Source organism: Pipistrellus hanaki (genome assembly GCF_964339955.1).
Source record: "Pipistrellus hanaki genome assembly, chromosome: 8".
Lineage (NCBI taxonomy): Eukaryota > Metazoa > Chordata > Mammalia > Chiroptera > Vespertilionidae > Pipistrellus > Pipistrellus hanaki.
In genome coordinates this window covers 79,332,984-79,356,547 of record NC_140510.1, presented here as the reverse complement: position 1 = coordinate 79,356,547, position 23,564 = coordinate 79,332,984, and the positions used below count along the sequence as shown (strand labels likewise).

Sequence of the window (23,564 nt, the reverse complement as noted above, 5' to 3'; positions counted from 1 at the left end):
GCAAGTAAGTGGGTAAAGGAAATTCAGGTTTAAGAAATCTCATGTGTGAAGGCCAGAAGCACAAAACAGGATCATACACTGGGCAGAATTTCTCTTTCCCTCCTAGGCACAGCTCAGTATAAGGGGTTCCATCACTGTCTGCTCATGAACAGAATGTTCCCATACCTGAAAGTAAACCTTGAGGAGTGTAAATATTTAGTAGGAGTTTGGTCTGTGATATCCCAAATTGAAAATTTGACCTGTTCTCCAAATGGCAATTAGTTCAGGCTGAAGATCATATTTAATTATTAATCTATGAAACACGTTTGGAGGATCTAATAAAAGATATATAAAATGCCAACTTTATTTTTATAAAGCATTTTTCTAATTATGATATAATATGCCCTATGGTTCAAATAGGTATGAGAAATATTTTTAAAAACTCAGTTTGCACCAATATTCAACTCTTAGATTTTTAACTACTAATAATACATTTTATAGCCTACATTTCCCCCCCTTTTCCCTTTAGATTTAAGAACAGAAGTTACACTTTCATGCTCAAAAAATTGATCGCATCTAGAATAATAAAGGGACTACAGAGAATTTATTTAACATTGCCAAAAAATATTCTAGGGTCTAATTGCTTCTCTCAAATTAATCTCTTTTAAAAAATAATGTAACCTACTTCAAAATGGCAGGCAAATTTAATTAGATGAATTTCTTAGTCGGAATAAAAAGTAATAATAAAACAATTTTGATTCTCAAAACTAGTTATCTCTTCTAATTTTTCCTTTTATCTACTTGTCAAAAGTCCCACCTATTTCTCAAAGCTACACTTCAGTGTGACCTCCTCCAGAAGGGTTCTTTGGATTTTTCCACCCCTTTTTTGGTCAACCAGGCCCTTTGCTCCTTCCTTCCTTCCTTCCTTCCTTCCTTCCTTCCTTCCTTCCTTCCTTCCTTCCTTCCTTCCTTCCTCCCTCCCTCCCTCCCTCCCTCCCTCCCTCCCTCCCTCCTTCTTCCTTCCTTCCTTCCTTCCTTCCTTCCTTCCTTCCTTCCTTCCTTCCTTCCTTCCTTCCTTCCTCCTTCCTTCCCTCCCTCCCTCCCTCCCTCCCTCCCTCCCTCCTTCCTTCCTTCCTTCCTTCCTTCCTTCCTTCCTTCCTTCCTTCCTTCCTTTCTTTTCCTCACCTAAGGATATACTTTTTATTGATTTTAGAGAGAGGGAAAAAGAGAGAGAGAGAGAAAGAGAGAGAGAGAGAGAGAGAGAGAGAGAGAGAGAGAGAGAGAGAGAGAGATTGGCTGCCTCCTGTCTGTGCCCTGACTGGGACTGAACCTGCAATCTGGGTACGTACCCTCACCAGGAATGAACCCGCCATCTTTCAGTGTACACAATGATACTCCAACCAACTGAGCCACACCAGCCAGAGCAACCCTCTCTCTGCCTCTTTCTCAGGGCCATGCTTATTTCACTTCAGGAAATAGTTTTACCCTGTTGGCTCTCCTGTTACAGTATATTCACCTCTGTCTCACCCCAGCCCCACTCTTACTCTCAATAAATAGTCATCAGTTTATCAGAGATAAATGCAAATAGTGTTTTGCTTCTACTTTTGTTAGCTTTAGGAAAATCTGGAGTTCAGCAGTATATTCTTTAAAACCTGATTTGTAGAATCCCATGGGTACAGTTGGTACAGCCTCCAGCACAGTCTTGCACAAAAGCATCCAGTATGCTGCTTTACCGAATGAATGAATATAGATGTACAGAGGCTTGCTTTCTGCCTTTCTCTTTATTATGAACTCATTTGTGCATCATGAGAATTATTTGTTTAATTCTATGTTACTTCGTCATTGGTTATTGGTTTCAATAATTCAATTAGGAAATATTTTAATAGATCAACAGTATTACACACATTATCCTTTAAAATATTTGTTTATTGTTCTCAAGTTTGGAAGCTAATATTTAGAGAAAATTTTGATTGTCATTCTCTTTAGGTTATAAATCTTGTGTAAATGCTGCTTTTTCTTTTTTTAAAAGACATTATTTACTTGTATGGTTAATAAAAGTGCCTAAAATGCTACCAAGAAGAGTTCTTTTTGAGAAAAAAAACACATTAATTAAGTTGCATCTAGGGATTTATCTAGGAAAAAAAATGGTTAAGTTGGCAAAAATATTTTTAGCACATTTTAATACCTTTTGATATCATTTTTTCTTTTCTTTGAACTATATTACCCACCAATCCAGCGAGGGCCAACTGGAATTTCCTGACACTATCTAAGAAACAAGTGTGGTTAAACAAATTAACTTATTTTAATGATTGTATTTAAGGTTCTTTTGCTTTCTCTCCCACATTTTGGATATAACTAAGGTTTGTCAAATAAATATTTCACAGTGAAATCTGTTTTAGGGTATTTCTTTTAGAAAGACTTTTCTTCTAGGTAGAACGTTTATGTTCCTGATCTCCCATCCCCAAGCCTCAGAGTACTGAATATTTTTAGCTTTTAATGTTATTACTTTACTGTTATTCTTTTATTATTCTAAGTGTTATGGTAGCTATTTATTCTTACTGCTACTAAACATGTTACTAAACTAATAAAATATTCCAAAGGGATCTACAAATACCCTTGCAGCAAATATTTTGTTAAAACTTTAGAATATTTCATTTTGGTGGTATTTATACTTAGCTTGATAGATTCACTATTTAATATAATTTCTTAAAAAATAAATTTTGAGCATTTTCAGCATCTGTGTTGGTACGATAGTTTGAGGACACTCATTGCTTTTTCTATGGTAAGTTAGGGCGTGACTTGAGTTGTTTTTTGTTTTTGTTTTTTACCATCAACTATATTTAAATTGATTATGCATGAAAAAACACTTCTTTCTTATTTATCCTATAAAGGTCATATCCTCCCCAAATACATAAACCTACACTTGACAGTGAAAATCCCAATATAATGAATAAAAGATCTCTGAGACCTTGCTAAAGGCAATATAGCAGTTAAAACTTTCCTCTCATTGCCTGAATGACTGCAAGCTCTGTTTTAAATTAATTGCTTGGCATTTCCTACTGGCCTGCCAGTTATACAGTAATTTTTAAAAGATGTGACTGATTAAAAAATAAATTTGTTGTAATAATAAGGGTCATTAAACTATAGCTTTATAGAAATTGAAAGTAAAACAAAAATAATGGAATCAAACTTCAAGGTTCTCTTTTCAAATCCGAACAGATCAAAATTAAAATCTGAAATTAAAATCTGAAAACTTAAAAATAGATACACTGCTGCCCTAGCCAGTTTGGCTCAGTGGACAGAGTGTTGGCCTGCAGACTGAAGGGTCCTGGATTCCATTTTGGTCAAGGGCACGTACCTCGGTTGCAAGTTGTAGGTACCTCCCCGGCCCTGGCCCATACAGGAGGCAATCAATCAATGTGTTTCTCTCACTTCAATGTTTCTGTCTTTCCCTCTCTCTTACACTTTCTCTAAAATCAATGGGAAAATATCCTCAGGTGAGGATTAAAAAAAATGCATACACTACTATTCTTCTATGAAGACCAGTATAATTAGAATGTTGATAACACTGGCAGATTCTTACAGACCAGATATTTTATCATACTGGATTTTAAACTACATATATGTGTTAAATGTGGCCTTGATTTGGTTTTTATAGAGTGGTTTCAATATAATATAGTAAAGTTAATTCAGAAAATTAGAGGACCGGGTTAATATAAAATTAAGCAAGAGCAGTAGAAAAAACTGCTTTTTTTCAATATCCAAATCATGTAGTTTCACATTCCAAATGTGGGCGTGTTTCTCTTACAAACATACATTTTACCCAGACATGTTTCCAACTCGAAAATATCCACTGTATGTTTTAGTGCGAGGAAACAGGCTTTGCAGACATGGAGAACCAGGAGAGAGACACCACTCAGGAATCCCAGAGCAGAAATGCTTTTAGCCCCACCAGGACTAGGGGGTGACCTTGCTCATGTTGCATTCGGTTGAAATATTGGGAGAGCTGGTAGACTATAAAATTCATTGAAATGAAAGCACATACACTGTTAGTGCAACACTTTCCCTGGTAGAGTAGCATGAGCCTGTTTAAGGGAAGAAAAGAGCTTGTCTAGTTCCTCAGCTCTGGCTGGATGACGCCTACATTGAAAGAACCACTGGAGACTCAGTGCCTATTAGAGAACTAAGGCCCCAAACAATTGGCTCTGAGGTGTGTCCTTGTTCCATATGCTCTCTCAAGACTCTGGCTCTTACCTAGTGTTTTTATTTTGTTAAACAAATCAGGCCCTGAAGGTAAAAGATTGTGTGTGTGTGTGTGTGTGTGTGTGCCTGTATGTTTTAGTATGTGTATATCTGTGTGTGTGTGTTTGTGTGTGTGTGCATGTCTTTTTCTGCCCATCTATAAGAAATGCTGCAGGAATAAAATATATATCTGGGGATGTTTATATGCTAAATGCTAGAAGTCTTTTTTTTTTTTAAAAAAATATTTTTATTGATTTCAGAGAGGAAAGGGGAGGGAGAGAAGAGATAGAAACATCAATGATGAGAGAATCATTGATCAGCTGCCTCCCGCACACCCCAAATTGGGGATCAAGCCCACAACTCAGGCATGTGCCCTGATCAGATATTGATCTGTGACCTCCAATTTCATAGGTCGACACTCAACTACTGAGCCACACTAACCAGGTGAAGAAGCCTTTCTGCCCATCCTATGTAATAAAGAGCTAATATGCTAATTAGACCGAACAGCAGAACAGCCATCTGGATGACCTTCCGGACGACCTTCCAGATGCAGCTGGGGCTGCGAGGGCTGAGCTCCTTGCACGAATTTCGTGCATCGGGCCTCCAGTAATTTAAATAAGAGAACTCATGGGAAGCACACTGCTATGTGGATTTATGAGCCGCAGGTAATAAAAAAGGCTGGCTAGAAAACTCCTCATAGCTTGTGGTGTAAAGGAACCTACACATTTCTCAGACATTAAAGCATTACTGACAGTAATCAAACGTTTTAGCTAGTGGTGCTATATTTTGTGATTTCAAGGTCAACTTGAGAGTTATTTTTTAATAGAGCAAATTTTATTTTTACGTATGAAAATCTACAATGAGATACCACCTCACACCTGTTAGAGTAGCCATTATCAACAAGACAAGCAATAACAAGAGTTAGAGAGGTTGTGGGAAAAACTCTGGTGGAAAAACTGATGGTGGGAATGTAGACTGGTACAACTCCTATGGAAAGCAGTCTGGTGATCCGTCAAAAAATTAAGAATAGAGCTACCATATGACCCAGGATTCCCTCTCCTCAGTATATACCCGAAAAAAACTTGAAATCATATATTTTCATAGATGTATGCACCCCTTCGTTCATTGCAGGATTATTCATGGTGGTCAAGACATGGAAGCAACCAAAGTGACCTATGATAGAGGGTTTGATAAGAATATGCAGTGCATATACACAGTGGAATACTACTCAGCCATAAAGGAGGAGGAAGTCATTTGCAACAACATGGATGGACCTTGAGAGCATTATGCTAAGTGGAATAAGTCAGAAAAAGCTAAGAACCGTATGATTTCACTCATATGTGGGATACAAGACTGAAACGTGTGATCACAATCAGCAGTGTGGTGGTTGCCAGAAGGAAGGGTGGGGAGAAGGGGGTCTTCATATATGGTTACATGAGAAGATTTGACTGTGGGTGCTGGGCACGTGGTGTAGTACACAGATCTTGTAACATAGAAACCCACACCTGAAACCTGTATGTTCATGTCGACCAATGTCATCCCAATACAGTTCATTTAAAAACAAAGAAAATGTCTTGGTTGAATTTTGAATTATAGCATACATTTGGCCATTGGGTATTTGAAGAAAATGTGCGTACTCAGAACCTTGTTACAAAACACATGCTTTTCTTACCATCAGGGGCTCGGTGCGTGGTCTGGGCAGGCAAGAGAAGGTCTCTCGCAGGAAGGTGGTAATCTCCAGCAGCAGCTGGCATGCCGCCATCTTTAAGGCAAAGGGGCAGCCGCATTTAGAGGGGTTCACGGTACCTGCGGAATGAGAGAGTTCTTTCCTGAGTTAACAAACTAACCTGCAGAGAGGCGTGGTTTAATGGAAACGGCTAAACATGTGTAAAATCAAATTGCGTATGAGAAAGTTACCTAAGCATGTGCAAAAATGAAAGTGCGTATGAGAATGTTGCCTATACATGTTCAATTTACCTATTCCCTTTACCAGAATCTGTACGTTAACAGACCTCTCTCTTTTTCCAGCTTGTAATTCTATAACAAGTGCCGAGTATTAAAATAGCAACCAAGCACTAAGTTATTCTCCTTACTGCCTCATAGAGAAACAAAATTCAGCCTGTTGATGAAAACAGAAATGGGAAAGCAGTTTTGAAAGATTTTCTTATCGCTATTTAATCAGATTTAGACTATATACATGGCGACAAAGTAGATTTGAAACTAGAAAAGTCCTGCTGATTAATTTTATCAGAAAGGTCTCTCTTAATATTCTGAGGACAGTGAAGTTGTTTCAGTTCAGGGCCAGATATGCTTCTGTAGCATTGATAAGACATACTTGATCACCTCTATCATCCAATTGATGCAAGATAGCCTATCACATTAAAGTAAAGCTACATTCAGGAGGCAGCTGATCAATGTTTCTCTCTCATCGATGTTTCTAACTCTCTATCTCTCTCCTTTCCTCTCTGTAAAAAAATCAATAAAATATATTTTAAAAAATAAAGCTTCATTCGAAGTATGCAAATATCCTCCATTGTTTTAAAGCATGCTGATCTTTAAATGACTAAAACATTGCATCCACCATAGTTCAAGTAATGAACTTTTCTCTAAAGGCAGATAATGTCCAAATTGGTACCACAGAGAATTTTTAAATTCTCAGGATTTAAAACTCTCAGATACATATCATCGCAAATCAAGAAGAAATATACTGATTACTTAAAAAGAAGACCAAAGCCATGCAGAGTTCTGTCTCTCTTAAAAGGAAGCAGTTAGCGCCCAGACAGTGTGGCTCAGCGGTTGAGCATCAACCTATGAACCAGGAGGTCACGGTTCAATTCCCAATCAGGGCACATGCCCCGGTTATCTATTTTGAGTGAATTACATTATTGAGCAAGCAATATCATTGCATAGCAATATCACTAAAAATACCTCTAAAATATTTCCCATGTGGTAGACTTTCTTCATTGACTAGAACATATACTTTACTTCATAGTTTATACTGACAGTAGGAGGAAATTATGGTCTTTCTGAAGATAAATGGCTATTGTTTCCTCATGAAGACCAGCATTTTCTCTCCAAATGTAGTGTGTAGCTGGAGAACATTGCGTCTTTTAATTTTTAAATTTTATTTATTTATTTATTTAAGTAAAGCACCTTTCTTTTAAAAAAATATATTTTCATTGATTTGATAGAGGAAGGGAGAGGGAGAGAGAGACAGAAACATCAATGATGAGAAAGAACCACCGGTTAGCCACCTCCTGCACACCCCACACTGGGGATTGAGCCCACAAACTGGGCATGTGCCCCAACCTAGAATTAGACTGTTCCATCCCTGTTCATGTTGATGCTCAACCACTGAGCCATGCGGGCTGGGCACTTTGCCTCTTTTTAAAAATGTAAGGGACAAACTCATTTAGAATTTCCAGACTGATACATGTATGCACCATGATTATCTTTGAAATGCAGGATGAGCCATGTATTGACTTGAATGTTGAATGAAACCAGACATTCCAATCTATGGTTGATGGAGCCTACATGATTCTAGACATTGCCTGGCTGTGCAATGGTTTTTTAAAAAAATAATTAAAGACTAGATTTTCAGTATTAACTTATGGATCGGTCCTATTACTTCTGCGTTTTCATCTAGATTCTTCTTGTCCGTCCTAGACACAATAAGCTTGGTCTTAGTCCAGGGCCTCTCATCACTATCATCTCAAATGTTCTATTACAATAAACAAGAACTGAGAAATGCATGAGCTCACAGAAAAAGCTAATACACCAGGAATAACATACTGGTAAGTCATACTTAGGTGGTCTTTTGAAGATTCAAGGTCATCTTGGTCTATGAGGATATGTCCACCTGATGTTGCCTTGGCTCTTCTCTGTTCTGAATGACCCTGAGAGACCCAGGGCAGTTTAGGGATGTCTTCTGTCAGGCCTTTACTAGGCGCTGTGATCACTGAGTACCCCTACAGGCCTTCTACAAACCAGACCTAATTCCATGAGTCATTCCAGCAGAGGCTAGACTCCTCTGAACCTGATGAAATCATTGAGGCAACTATCACCATTTGACTGAAAGACTGATGCCAGGATTTGGTGTTTTGTCAACAACTATTGATAAGTCTGATTTGATAAGGGCTGAGAAAGAGCAAAATGATTTTTAAAGTTATTTTTAAAAATCCTTGATATAGAAGTGGAAAAGAATACAATATATTTTTTTAATTATTATTCAGTTCTGTCTAATGTTACAATCTAGCCCTGACATATAGTCTTTATATTTCGTGACTATGAGGATGTAGTAGGTTTGGCATCACTTAACAAGGGACAAACCTTAAGACATCATCAGGGAGTTTGAGTTTCAAACCACTAAGGGGAGGTCAAGAGGAAGAGGCCTCATTGTCTTCAAATAATGATACCGATTCCATGATCACATTGGAATTTTATGCTCCATAAAAGGCAATGGTGCACATACATACAAGCTCATATGGCACAGAACATATATGCACAAAATAGTTCTGGAGAGAGATGTAGAGAAATCGTTGCCTCTATTTTTTTATGATAGAATCCAATTATAATTGCAATATGTCACTACAGTGTAGAAGTATTCATAGTTCTAACAATCTGGATCTTTTAATATCTCAATTTAATGTTAAATGCTGCATTATACTCTGATTAAAAATTACAATATGTTAGTGATTTGGGAAGTATGTCATGTTCACTTTTATTTGGTATAACTTTTATTTTTTAATCTCCAAAAAGCAATTTAAAAACCCCACAAAATATGACCAAGGACAGTGATATTCCACAGCTTAATTTTCTCAGAGAAGCCCAACACTAATCTTTGTGTAATAATATGAATAATATGAGTCAGAGACTACAAAGCAATGGAAGTTCCAGAGGGCCTGCTACTCTTTGCCCCTGTCTATAGTCTCTTCTAGTCTCTTCTTTCTGGTCTTGCCCTCTTCTCTGTGTGGCTTTATGTGCATGCGTTACATCCACACACAGGGGGTAGGGGGAAAGGCGCGGTGGGGAGGCATGGGAAGGTGGTAAGAATATGAAAGAGGAAAGAGAAGTATTAAGTGCTCCTAAAGCAGAGGTTCTTACAAGCAGGGGTTCTTGTAGTAAAGGGAGTCTCCTTACTGTCATCTAAAAAGTCTTCCTCCTCATCCTCCTTTCTCAGTCTCCTCTTGGTCTCCTCATCATAAATAAGACCCAGCAGATTGGCTGGGCTCTCACTTTCCCCGTGGCACAGCTCATTCAGTCGGACGCCGATTGCCTGCCATGGAGGGGGAAAAAGAAACGGCACAAAGTATATCAGACTGTACTGTAGGCTCTCACATCACAGAGGACACACACAACCAATGAGTGGGAAGTTCTTCCAGCACATGCCTCCTCTGTTTGCCACAGTGTGTGACTACCAGGTTGTCTAATGTGGAAACCCAGAGATGGAAGGCACTTAGGCCATCTCCACTGGAGTTCAGAGTAAATAGTTGTAGGACCAGGATGATACTCTGGTATACTCATAGAATTTTTTTTTTCCCATTTACCCAGTGAAAATGTTTTCACTTACCTAAGGGTCATTTATTTTATAGGTCTCTCAGTCTCTCAGATAAGGGTGTATGCAGTCTTTCCAGGGAGATTTTGTGGCCGTAAAAATAAGAAGTCACCGTTCCTCAGAGTACTCCTGATCATGCTATTTGATGAGAATGTCATTGTCGTGCTAATGAGTTTGGAGGCTGGCAAGAATTCTGGTACTGTAATTTTATTTTTACCTGCCGTTATATATGCACCGATTGTCTTTCTTAAAGAATTTGTTCCCTCCTCCATGATACTCTGAATTGGTAAGAATACTCTTTTGGTATGAGTACCCAACATCAAGATTGGAAATATAACTTGTAATAACTCAACACATGGGCAATATTTTTAAATAAGGTATTAAATGGGACTAATAATTAAGGAATTTTCCCTGGAGAAGAGAAAAAAATAAACTATCTCTATCTAATTTATTTTATATTCCAATTATACACCATACACAGCAGTGGAAGGAACACAAGCACAGGAAGAAAAGTTAGGGAAATAGCTAAAATGAGCTTGGGGTTTGCAAAGTGGATAATTCTGTGTACCAGTAAGACTAAAATTCCAGCTAAATCTTTCCTTTCTTCTTGTAACATTCTTTTCAAACATTTAGGAAAGTGACTAAATTCTGGACATACAAGAAATTACATTCACTACTGGAAACTGACAAAGACATGTCCGGAATTCTTTAAATAAAAATGCAAGTTGTTTGAATGTCTTGACTATCTGGAAACAAAAAGGTCTCCTTAAACTCTAGAATAAAGTGAGGAATCAGAAAAACCACATGAAAAGCAAGCAAGCCGTGTAAACAGATATTACAGGATCCTAAAATTTTAGCCACTAGCCTGGGATGTCTTAAGCAAAGGAAATAATAAAAACAAAAAAACCCCACCTCAACAAAAATCTTTGTCCTGATGTTACTATTTTGGAGATCTCTCCAAAGGTGGGTCTAGACTGGAGCCAACAAGCTGAATAGTGAGGTACAAAGGGGAAGATTTCATATCAATCCTACCAGGATGTGAAAATAAATGGTTTAAGACAGTGGTTGGCAAACTCGTTAGTTAACAGAGCCAAATATCAACAGTACAACAATTAAAATTCCTTTTGAGAGCTGAAAACCAACTTCTGTGCACAGACCATGAAAGTTCAATTGCACTGTACGTGCGAACCCACACTTGGTATTTTGTGGAAGAGCCACACTCAGGGGCCAAAGAGCCGCAATTTGCCATCCACTGGTTTAAGATAGACCCCCAGTTCCCAAAAGTTAAAGTGTTGCTAAAAAGTGAACTTCTCTGGGGTGATATTAAATGCCTTCATACAGAAGGATCAATATTTGGGGACTGGAAGGTTGCACAGGTTGAAAGATTTGTTCAGGGTTACTTAGCAAGCTGTGAACTGGGCTTCAAACACAAGACAGGGTGTTCAAATCAATGTCCTTTGCTCTTTGTGTCACCGATCTTACAGTCTATTGGCAAGCATGTCAAACTCATGGCCTGCAGGCCACATACGGCCCACAAGGAATATTTTTGCAGCCCATCCAATATAACAGAGTAAGCAGTTATTTAATTATGAAAGGAAATTAAGTCTCCTGTCAGATCCGGAATTACTAACCTTCACCTTGGGTCAGTTTTGAAAGTAATCACTGTGAATAAGACCTCCCCCAAAGTAGGAAAGACTGGAAAGGTAAGCAGGGCCCAGAGCCTACAGTTCTTGAAGTTGAACTTCATTTTACATTCTGAAGGATGGTGAAAGGTAGTTTCGGAGTACGGGAAAACCTTGTCAGTCATTCGAGGGATACTGTCCTACTTGCCTAGAAATTCAAAGACAAACCATGTAGCTTGCTGCCAAAAATCAATCTAACAACCCAGCCGCTGTGGCTCAGTGGTTGAGTGTCGACCTATGGACCAGGAGGTCATGGTTCGATTCCCGGTCAGGACACGTCTGGTTTTCGGCCTCAATCCCCAGGGTGGGGTGTGCAGAAGGCAGCCAATTGATGATTCTCTATCATCATTGATGTTTCTATCTCTCTCTCCCTCTCCCTTCCTCTCTAAAATAAATAGAAATTAAAAATTCAATGTAACAACTTATCAATATCAAACACCTCTTAGAGGCCAAGGATTGAGATAAATATTTTTTTAGATAGGGTAGTTCATTTTATCCATAATCTTGCTCATCCATAATCTTGATAGGATTTGAACGAAGGTTGTGGGGAGAACAGTGATGCCAGGCTAAGCAGTTTGGGTTTCATCCCCAGAGAAAGGGCCACTGAAGCATTACAAGTGGGTGGGAAGTACAATCTGATTTGCATTTTCATCTCATCGCTCTGACAGCAACTTGGAGAATGAGTTGGAGGGGGCATGTCTGGAGGCTGACAGATAAGTATGGATGTTCTGCTTTTAGACGGGCTGTGCCTTAGGGAGATCATTTCACTAGCAGGGTGTGGGACTGGGGGAGGAGACCAAGTGGGAAAATGCTTTAGTCATCCAGCCTCAAGGGGCATCCGTGATGCGGAGGGGGTAGAATCAATAAGGGAAGGAGGCTTGGACTATGTTCACAGGCCGTCTTCTAGATGATGGTGGAATCATTCATAAAAATAGAAATTGTGGGAGGGGCTGCCGATGGGGGTGTTCTAATACGGGAAGAAGTGTTTTATCTTGGTCAGATGAGTGTTGAGAGGAAGCCCCCAGCATTCCGTTGGCAATCCTGGCCTGGGATCTGAAGTGTCATGGACAGAGAAGTGTGTGCTGCTGCCACAGAGTTAACAGTTAAAAACACAGGAATACATGTAACCCTGGGGGAAATTACACAGAAAGAAATTACAGGTTATCCTGGGAAAACACACACCTACAGGCAGGAAGGAAGCAGAGGACCAGGAAAGGAGACAGAGGAATCACTAATGTCTAACTTCCTACATGTATTGGGAGCATTCCATGAATTGAGATGATTTCCCCCTAAAATGTTTAGTTCAGTGCGTGGCACATAGCAGATACTCGACGCTTTGTCTCCCAGACACACACACACACACACAAAACCTCTTCACTTCGGCCGAGCGCCCTGATTTTTTTTATGGAAGAAAACGGAAAGCTCACGTCGCCCCATTGGTAGAAGAGCTTGGCGGCGTTCCACTGCAGCTTCTGGTTCCGCTTGTTGCCCACGATGGGCGAGCGGCCCCGGGACAGGCCTTTCTTGGTTATGTTCACGTGGTGGCCCTTCATCCACTCGGGCCAGTTGCCCCGGTTGCAGCGGTGAACGAAGCGGGCGCATTCCAGGAACAGCGCTGCCCTGGCCACCACGGGGGCTTCCTGCGGGAAGGACAGCGTGGGGTTAATGAGCGGTAAGCGGACCTTAAGGGAGCTCCCAGGCACTCTCAGTTTATTTGAGTTTTTTTTTGTTTGGCTTAGCTGTATTTCCCAGGGTGGCATTAGCGTGGCTAGCACATTAGCGGGAAATCTGGAAAATGAATCCATGAAGGCACATTTGGATAGTGAAGAATTGGGCAGTTTCAGTAGGTGTCTGTGTTTATTTCCCCCCTTTGCAGAATCTCAAATAATTTCATGATTCACTTTGCATGTGTACGAGGCGGCTGGGATTTGAATATGAAAGTGAAATAGGTTTTAATAAGGGTTTAAATATGCAGCTTTTAAAAACCTAACATTTGACATGAAGCAAACCAATATTCAATTTCTCGAACTAGTCTTATCTAACCAAGGCTGCCAGGAGTGATTTTGTTCCAGCGATAATCTCTGGTCTATGACCGTCCACACGCTCCAGGAAAATACTGCTCTGAGCATGTTAGATAAGTAAGAAAAGCAAGTGCTTGCTAGATTTTGTTGAGTGAGTCTTTCCCTCCCCCCTCCTCCCACTTTGTCATGAATAACAAAGTCCGTTTAAATTGGTATAGCTTTAATTGAAAATGTGTGATAAAGAGGAAATTATTTCATTGTTAAATAAAAACCTGAGCATTTCAGAAAATTAAACATGTGGCTCCATCTTGTCATGTCAAGATGTGCCTGAAAAAATAAAAGAACAACTTTCAGTTGCTACTCAAAAACTGGTAAGGATCAGATATCTATTGACCTCTTAACAAGCAAAAAAAAAAAAAAAATTAATGAGGGAAGGAGTGTTAAGTTTGTCATAGAAGGTCAACAGGTCACAAAAATATACACTTCCACAATGAATGCACACTTTGACTTGGGCCAGTTTAAACAAAAATCACAGTGTTAGCCATCACCTCAGAGTTACCTGATAACCATAGGTTGCTTAGTAACCACAGGTTTTAAAATGGAAACTTTTTTCTTCATTTCAAGGAATAGTGTTATTATGCATTGATCCATAGTGTTAAAATAAGGGCTAATATTATTGAGAGCATTAGTTACGTGCTAATTAATTTTTGTGTATTGTAATTCTTAACTATCAAAACTTTATGATCTAGAAATAATATTCTCATTTTTCAAAACATGGTATGATTTTTCCATTGTCAGATAGCTGAGAAGGGATAGACAGAAGATTCAACACCAGGTCCTTCTGGTGCCCAAGTCTGTGCTAGTTCCTCTTTGGTATCGACATTGTCTTAATTTAAACTCGTATGAATTTTGGCAAAAGATGGTCTCTAGAATGCATGTGGAAAGTCATTGCTTAAAAGTAGGACATCAATGACAATTAATGTTGTTGTCTAAAACACAAATATATGATCACAGTATTTTCCATTTAAAATCTATTACCAGTGCCCCCTACCTCAATCATAAAATAAAAATGATACCCCAAATTTGTTATTTGGTTCCTCTCCCTTTCTATCCCTATCTCAAGTGCTCTGTCATCCAGAGTATGTCAGACCTGTAAGGCTCCCAAATATGACATCTCATACCTTTCCATTTCTTGTTCCCATGGCTCTCTGAGCCTTTAAACCCCTTTTCCATCTGGCAAATTTCCCCTTTTAACATTCAGTTTAGTTAATCTTTAGACTCCTCTAAGAAGTCTTCCTTAATCCCACCCCCCATTAGGCTACTTCATACCTTGGCTGGTTACTTCATACTTTTGAGTAAGATAGTATCCAAACACACTACATGATTCCAGTAAGTTAGCCCATTAAATAATTTTTCATTGTCTACAACTTCAATGAAGCCATCAAGAAGAATTCCAACAAAAAAATTATATTTCTAAACAAACATAACTTTACCAAGCATAGGATGAATTACCAGGACACACAAAGTAAACCTACGTGAAAAGGCAGAATACAACATGAGCACTCATGGTGAGAAACCATTGCCAACGGTGTTGTTGCTGAGACTTGGTAGCAGATCAGGGACTTGAGATTGCCAAATGACTTTCTGCATCAAACCTTATCAACATTGTGCTGCCATAATATACAGACTAAACATCTACACTCCTTTCTTGTATTAAATATGTCTTCTATTAAAGATCTCAGATATGCTCCTTTGTCTCTGGAAAAGGCTGGAACATGTCTCTAGAAATGAATGCAGGTCTCTAGGGCAAGGAGAGTGGTGCAATTTCTTCTTAGCTGACACATTTTGACACGTCCCCAATTAGAAGCAATGGAATTCATTGTTTAATGACAGGAGGATAGAAACAACACTACTAGAAAGAGCATTATGCTATGAACCCTGGCTTCTCAGGATCAACTAGGGAGAAATTTAGCCTAACTCAAACGTATTGGGCAGATCCTTTAATTGTCCTTACCTGTTAGATGGCCTGAGAGGTTAACAATAAGTCAATCCACAGCCCAAACCATGCTGCATGAGACTTCCTATATACCTTGGCTTGCCTTGTTTATATATATATATATAAAATTGATTTTATTTGCTCAGGAAAGTCAAGGCAGTTTTGAATGAAAAGCAATTTCAGTCTCTGCTCTCAAAAACTTATGATAAAATGTAGATGTTATCAGTTATCAGCCCTAGGAAATTCTAACTTATGTTTGTGAACGGAATTGAGAACAATATGAGAACAATTCCCATTAACTCTACAGCTCACCCTGCAGGGGAGGGCTGGCTCTTATCCAATGAATTTGATCCATGGAAATTACCAAACCCAGTAAAACATTTGGAAATGTCACTGTCTGCTTAAAGGGATGATGACACAGAGTAATTCAGATACTGCCTATTATTCTAATCCTCATGAGCCTGGTGGATGAAAACAGGCTGGGAATCCTACTGTCCAGATGGCAGTCAGTAATATCAATTTCTCAGGTACTGCAGTGCGCATATGACTGTGCAGACACCCAAGGGAGATGTTGAGGTACAAAGCTAAGGGCTTTAATGCTCATCTTTGCAGAAGATGCTTAGAAACAAGCACTGACTTCACAGAACGTGTAGAAAATATTCAAGGCATTCTAGCGTGGGCGTGCCTGTGGGGAATTACTTTTCTTATCTCTTTCCAAGTGTCATTCAGAAAGAACGAATGTTAGAAGCAGCGTTATGGAATACCATGGACAAAGGATTCTTCCTAGACACAAAGGAAAGTCACATTTTTTTCTCCTCTGATGGAGCTTACCTCTTACGGCTCAGTGCAATCTGGAGAAGCAGCAAAAAATGGAGACATGACAGAATGGATAGGGATGGACTCACATCACAGAGACAGACAGCACAAATGGAGAGAAATGAATCGGGAGAATGCGGCATGGCTGAAAAGAACCACAGGGTATCAGAGGCACAGTTACAAGTGAACATCCACACATTTACACCACACACAATTTTGCTGACGGTCCTGAAAGAAAAGTAGGCATAGTTCACGTTCTTCTTATTAGCATCTCTACCAGACCGCCTTGCTACGTACCACTATGCCATAGAACGGCTTCTACCCGTTCCATCACAACTTCATAGGTCCCAGGCAAACAAGAACCAATTTTAACTGGGAAGACAAAATGTTAGGCAGAACCATATGGAATGTCTAAGATTGAAGGTCAAAAATCACCAAATATTGCCCTAGCCAGTTTGGCTCAGTGGATAGAGCACTGGCCTGCGGACCGAAGGGGCCCAGGTTCAATTCCAGTCAAGGGCACCGTACCTCAGTTGCAGGCTCATCCCAGGCCTGGCCCTATGCAGGAGGCAAGCAATAGATATGTTTCTCTCACATCAATATTTCTCTCTGTCTTCCCCTCTCTCCTCCACTCTCTCTTAAAATCAATGGAAAAATATCCTCAGGTGAGGATTAAAAACAAAAAAATCATCAAATACTGACAATTTCAGATGATTCAGTCTTATATAAGATGTTTCCTGCAACGACGAGAGAGTAGTCTAGTTGAAATGACAAAATGTAGTGTCCTTATGCAGCTTGGATTTCTCTAACATTCCACAACTGGGAAACTTCCAGTGCCAGGCTTTTCCTTGACTCTGTCACTCCCCCCTCCTGCATTGGAGACGATCATTACGCATATTGAATATTTCCTTTATGAAAGTGAAGCGGAGAATACTAATTCAAACAGCTGTGCTTTATTTTGCCTGGGGACCTATAAAATACTGTTACCACAAGCCGATGGGTAACCAAAGATCATAATTGCATACATTTCTTTCCCTGGGGGACTCTAGCTAAACTTAATATGTGAGAAGAAACCCTGGCTGGTCCTGAGAACTCGTATAACAACACTGAGCGGGAACTAACTTTTCAAAGAATGAATATTTTATGTTGGCCCCTGGAGAGTTACATAATTTTTTAAAATTGCCCTATCAAAATATATAAAATACTTGCTGGTGCAGGATGCCTATTTATTGAAAACCAGTGGGAACAGGCAGTTGCTGTCCGTGGCTCTGAGAATTGGAACGGAGTTTGCTGGAGGCATGTGCTTGGGAGCCAGTGTTGATGACTGTATTGAGGTCTCTGCCTGGCTGAGATCTCTGGCTGACATTTCTATAGTAGCCCGGGGCACCTGAGATGATTCTGTTGTCAGGCTACCGGCAGATATTACTATTCGGTATACAGTCTGGATGGCCGGTCATTTTAATACTTCCTCAGATCATGCAAACATATTGGGTATTTAAAAGCCAAGTGAGGACCTCTGTGCCAGACAATATGATGGATTAGGCATGAAGGCAAACTTCTGATTTAGACACTTAACACACTGGATAAAATATCCAAAAAGCTCATTTTATTTTTGCTTTAGTTTTTGACATGAGATATTAGATCAGGGATGAGTAGAAATTAGGAGAAAGTAGAATTCTGGCATGGAGGTGGGGGGAAGGGATGTGAGCTAGTGTAGGAATATTTACTGCAAGGGTTTCTGCTGACCATAGAGAGACCAGAGCGTGGGTTTTCAATGGGCCACACGTTAGATGTCTATGCCCAAGTGGAGTAGGAGGTCAGGTAATACAGTCTTACTAAAGCCAAGAACCCTACCCTCACTGGATGAATGAGAAAAAGATTTGTTCCACAGAAGTAGGTTTACCTAACTACCATTGGCTCCGTGTAAGAGAGAGAAAGAAAGAGAGAGAGAGAGAGAGAGAGAGAGAGAGAGAGAGAGAGAGAGAGAGAGAGAGTGTGAGTGTAGGGGAGGGAGAATATGAATGAGAATGAGAATGAGAATGAAGGAAGACTTATAGAACTCCTATTCAAAATCCTATATTCTCATTTAAGTTTGGACTAATGGGCATTATTTCCATGCTTCTTGCCATAAAAAGTACAGTTTAAAAAAGGATCTTAGGTTGGTGATGTTTCTAGGTGCTTGAGGAAAGAAACAAAATTTCTCTCTGGAGGAATACTTTATACCAGTACTTGTCAAGTCTTCAAACTTAAGAATGCATAAGGGTCACTTTGGAATATGGATAAAATACATTCTCTGGCCCTAGCCCCAGATATTCTAATCCAGTAGATCTGTTGCAGGGCCTGAAATTTTGCATTTCTAACGCTCACAGATGATGCTGATATTGCTGGTCCACTGGGTAATGCTACTTTTAACACAGAATCCTCACAGGTCAAGTTCTAAGGTGTTAAGCTTACATTAAAAATACACATAAAAATCCAACATGAGTAAGAGTCAGATGAAATAACAAATGTAGAATGAAATCCACAAACACTGAAGTTATTGGAATCATAATGGATCAAATATATTTAAAGAATAATGTGGGATTTGAAAGTATAGTGATGAATTAGATTATCAAAGTTGACCAGCCAAATTAAAACAAAAATCAAATAGAACTTTTACAATTAAACAATGTAGTACTTAAAATTTAAAACTCGCCCTGGCCAGTTTGTCTCAGTGGATAGAGTGTTGGCCTGTGGACTCAGGGGTCCTAGGTTTGATTCTGGTCAAGGGCATGTGCCTTAGTTGCAGGCACATCCCCAATGGGGGGTATGCACAAGGCAGCTAATCAATGTTTCTTTCTCATCAATGTTTCTGATTTTCTTTCCCTCTGTTTCTTTCTCATCAATGTTTCTGATTTTCTTTCCCTCTCCCTTCCTCTCTGTAAAAAAAAAATCAATAGAATATATTAACATAAATAAATAAATCTCAATGAATAGATTAATACGCTGAGTAAATGATGTTTTTCCAACTTTAGCACTATGGACCATTTGGGCCAGATAATTCTTTCTTTGGGACAGATATACTGTTTTATTGGATGTTAATTAGCATCTTTTGTATCTACTCATTAGATGCCAGTAGCAATCTCCAGGTTATGCCAAATAAAAATTCCTCCAGACATTGCAAAATGTCACCTGGTGGGCAAAATTACCTCTGGTTAAAAAACATGGGTTTAGACACAGTTTAAAAATGAGAAAAAAAATAGAAGAGTTATGTCAGAAAAGTACCCATGATACAGCATAGAAATAAAAAGAAATAAAAAATATGAACGGTTGTCAAAAACAGAGGATAAAGTGAGAAAATCTATCACACATATTTTCAACTTATGGAAGTAAAGATTAGATAAAATGTGGGGGGAAAAAGTAATCTTTAAAGAAATAACAGTTGAAAAAATTTTTGGAATAGATGTAGTATGCCAATTATTTTATTCAGGGGCTTAATGAACCTCAAATAAGAAAAATAAGCTAGAAATATCTATTACAATGGTAAAATATCAATAATAAAGGGAAGATATTGAAAGCAACTAAAGTGGGAGAGGGAGGACTGGATTACCCACAAAGGGAGGTACAGGAAAAAAATGTCTGCCTATAATTATAATTCTAGCAAAAGTATCTTTTAAGAACGAGACCAAAATAAAGACCTGTTCAAATAAAACTGAAACTGAGAGATCTACTTACTGCAGATTGATTATCACTAAGGTGACTTCAAAAAGTTCAGAAGGAGACAGATCTTAGAAGGAATATCTGAGATACAGGGTGCAATAATGAGCAAAGAATCTGCTAAGATTTGGGATAAATTTAAAAGTAATTTCCCTAAAAATCAATAAAATGTTTATTTTGTCAATGTTAAAACAGAAATAAGATAGAATTGAATCACCTAACAGTTGGGGTTTAAACCATCTACATTCTTTTACGTTTTTCGAGAAGAGCAAAGAACTCATTACTTTTAGAGGTAGGGATATGTCATCGGGGAAGGAAATACAGGGGACTTTAAAGAGACAGGAAATGTCCTATTCTTTAAGGTAGATGGTGTATATGTGACATTTAACTTTTTTCTTTAAACTCTACATATTTATGATAATATTCTTTTTTATGCTACATTTCATGGTTATAATATTTTTAAAAATTTGATAATATAGTAGTATCACTAGTTAAATGAATAATTTAATATGTCAGTTCAGTTATTACTGAATTACTTCAACTTTGCATATGATTCCCAAAAGAACACAATATGCCCTAGCCAGTTCAGCTTAATGTATAGAGTGTCGGCCTGCTGGTTGAAGGGTCCCAGGTTTGATTTCAGTCAAGGACAATGTTCCTTGGTTGTAGGCTCAATCCCTGGCCCTGGTTGGGCATGTGCAAGAGGCAACCAATCGATGTGTCACTCTCACATTGATGTTTCTCTCTCTCTCTCTCTCTGTCTCTCTCCCTCTCTTCCACTCTCTCTCAAAATCAATGGAAAAAATATCCTCAGGTGACGATTAACAAAAATTAAAATAAAAATTTTAAAAGTGAACACAATATTATATGGCTTTGATAGTTCCTCTTATGAGTATATCCCTATTTCATTGAAAGGAGTTAATTTGTATTGGTCACCAACTAGTCTTGTGATGGTAAGTTCCAACGTGGAATGAATTTGGTGTAGGGAACCTGAAAGTGTGACCATGACTATAGTAATAAATGCCTCGTTTTCCTTGGAGAGCTCCAGTTTTGTCTGTTTAACTAGTACAGTTGTTGATAACATTCTCTTTCCCTCTGAAAAGTGTCCCAGTTTGGATAAAAATTATATAATCTTTCCTCCTAAAGCTATCTACTTAGAAAGTTATATAATTTAACATGAACTAGGTTTTCTCCATCCCATAGACGAGGGAGAATTCTGTGATCTTGCTGACTTTTAGTTCCCATTGACTTTCTTATATTCATGAAATTGTTCCTAAACCAAACTGACATTATTATTAGTGTTATTCATGCTAGTAAATTACCAATAAACATACAAATATATATCTACATTTTATATATTAAACTGGATAAAAAAGGATAGAATATTCACCTAAAATACGTAGAAAACAGGCAGAAATACCTTCTTTTTGAACTTTTTAATTTTTCTTTTTTGTGCTTATAGGTTATATAAGCCTAGAGATGAAATTAGTGCTTTATAAAACATATATTTTTAACAATGGCTCATAGTTGCATCTATTACATTTATACTAAACAGTATGAAGAAGAGCTGTGCTAAACTTAAAATCAAACCAATTATCCCCAAATTTAATTGTCATAACAATAATGACAAGAGGGTTGTTTAAAACAAAAACCTGCATATTGGAAAGACTTTGAACAGTGACATTTCTAGTGGTATTTCTTTCATTTAGTAATTCCTTTTGATTTTGAAGAAAATTTCAAACTTGAGAAATAACAGTTAAGTTTTGTGATTAAGGCAACAAAACAATGAAAACTTGTTAAATAAGTATTATGTCATGATGCAAAAACTGTATTTAAGCTGCACTTGAAACATAAATTCAACATCCAACAAAAACAGACAATAAGATGGAGGAAAGTGTTGAAGTAAAACATGATAATGAACTGAACACATTCATTTCCCCCCCCCATCCTCTCCCAAATCCTATCTTATGAAATGGCAGAATCTATAACTATGTTTATATCTGTATTGATATCTACATCTGTCTCTACATCTTGTATCTATCTTCAATATCTCGATCTAGGCCATTTAGATCTACATATACATCTCTATTACTACATTCATATTTCCATCTACTAGGTAGCCTTATAGGTACTTATTTCTTATATTTATACACATAAATGTATATAACTAAAACCATGAGTGCATTGGAAATCACATTTTAAAAGGAAACCCATGAGATCAGATATTAAGTGTAGCCAAATATAGAGGAAACAATAGTTAAAAATACAGTTAGCAGAAGACACGCATGAAGGACTAATCCTGAGGGATGCCTAACCCCGATCAAGGAGTATGAACAGCTGTGCCAAGGACAGTAAACACAGAATACGACTTTAATTCAAGCACATAGCTCATGCAGCTACATTTCCCTTCCTTTCAGTCCACTTCTCAGAGTTCACAAGTGACTTCAATTCTTTCACGTTCTTATACTTGAGAAACACAATTAAGCGTGTCCTTGTCTGAGGACCAGTTCCCAGCTCCGTCCTTTCCTCTTACATAAAGAAATGAGATGATTAAAGTGAAGGTGCTTTATAAACTTTCAAGTATAATAAAAATGTTACTTCTATCATTTTCTACCACAACATCTGCCACCATTGCCGCCACCAAGTGCACTACCACCGTGACTACCATAACCACCATAATCACTAACCCATTTAGTCAACCAGCCAGCTCTACCTGGCTTCTCTCTGTGTCTGATAATGAAAACCACTGGATTCCTGAGTCTGACCCCTGGAATTCTGGTTTTGACTTCTGCATACTCCTTGGGCTTACCTGGAGTCAAAGATCCTCAGATATGCAAGAAACTTATATTAGTTACTCACTTCCTGAGCCCCCTGTACCCTGGTCTTCTCACCAGTCTGGTGACAGAGAGCTCATCACTACTCAATGCAGCTACTTGGGCATCTACAATGATGAGAAAAATGCCTCTTTACTTTGAGGTTCAAAAGACATTGCTTAACTGGGGATCATCTACAACTGTATCTAAAGATCCTACAGCTCTTCTAGTGTAATACTTTAAACAATAAAGAATTTTTAAAACAGGCATTGCTTAAAAGCATCAAGCTCCCTTTAATTTATTTCTTACCATGAGATTTATAATATTGAGAAGGTCACGCAGGGCCAAAGCAGGTTCCACAGGAAAGTTAAAAAGCAGAATCTAATGGGTTGGTATTATTTGGGGGAAGTAAAATATATGTTAAGTTTTCTATGAGATTCAGCCTAACTTAATGGTAAGAGTCAAACTACAGCCAGGAACAGAGTGTACCTACACTTGGAAACCCCTGTCTGACATCTCCTTGGAAACTCTAAGCATTATGGCAATTGGAAATAACAGATACAAGACCATGTGATGAGAGGGAATGAAATCTCAGCATCTAAGAGACTTGTTTATCAAAGTATTCATCAATATTCTTTTAAAAATAATCTCTGTTCTGAAACTAAGTAATAATTGATTCTGTTGTGGTTATTTTTCAAATCCTCAAATGTGCTGCTCTCTGTGACAAGCCTCACATTTCTCCCACGCCAACACTTCATACATAAA

The 23,564-nt window shown here is 38.4% G+C and overlaps 1 protein-coding gene across 17 annotated transcripts in view; it reads right to left on the bottom strand.

The window, feature by feature from the left end:
- UNC80 (unc-80 homolog, NALCN channel complex subunit) overlaps positions 1 to 23,564 on the bottom strand; it is a 167,642-nt gene that overhangs the window by 85,342 nt on the left and 58,736 nt on the right. For 11 of the 17 annotated variants that reach the window (XM_084893323.1, XM_084893324.1, XM_084893337.1 and 8 more), the window contains exons 23-25: positions 12,885 to 13,097; positions 9,325 to 9,496; positions 5,894 to 6,027 (exon numbers count right to left, since the gene is read on the bottom strand). In XM_084893323.1, coding sequence (XP_084749449.1) covers positions 5,894 to 6,027; positions 9,325 to 9,496; positions 12,885 to 13,097 — 519 coding nt within the window. The remainder of the gene's footprint in view (positions 1 to 5,893; positions 6,028 to 9,324; positions 9,497 to 12,884; positions 13,098 to 23,564) is intronic. The other 6 variants (XM_084893336.1, XM_084893338.1, XM_084893330.1 and 3 more) reach the window with 1 other exon arrangement.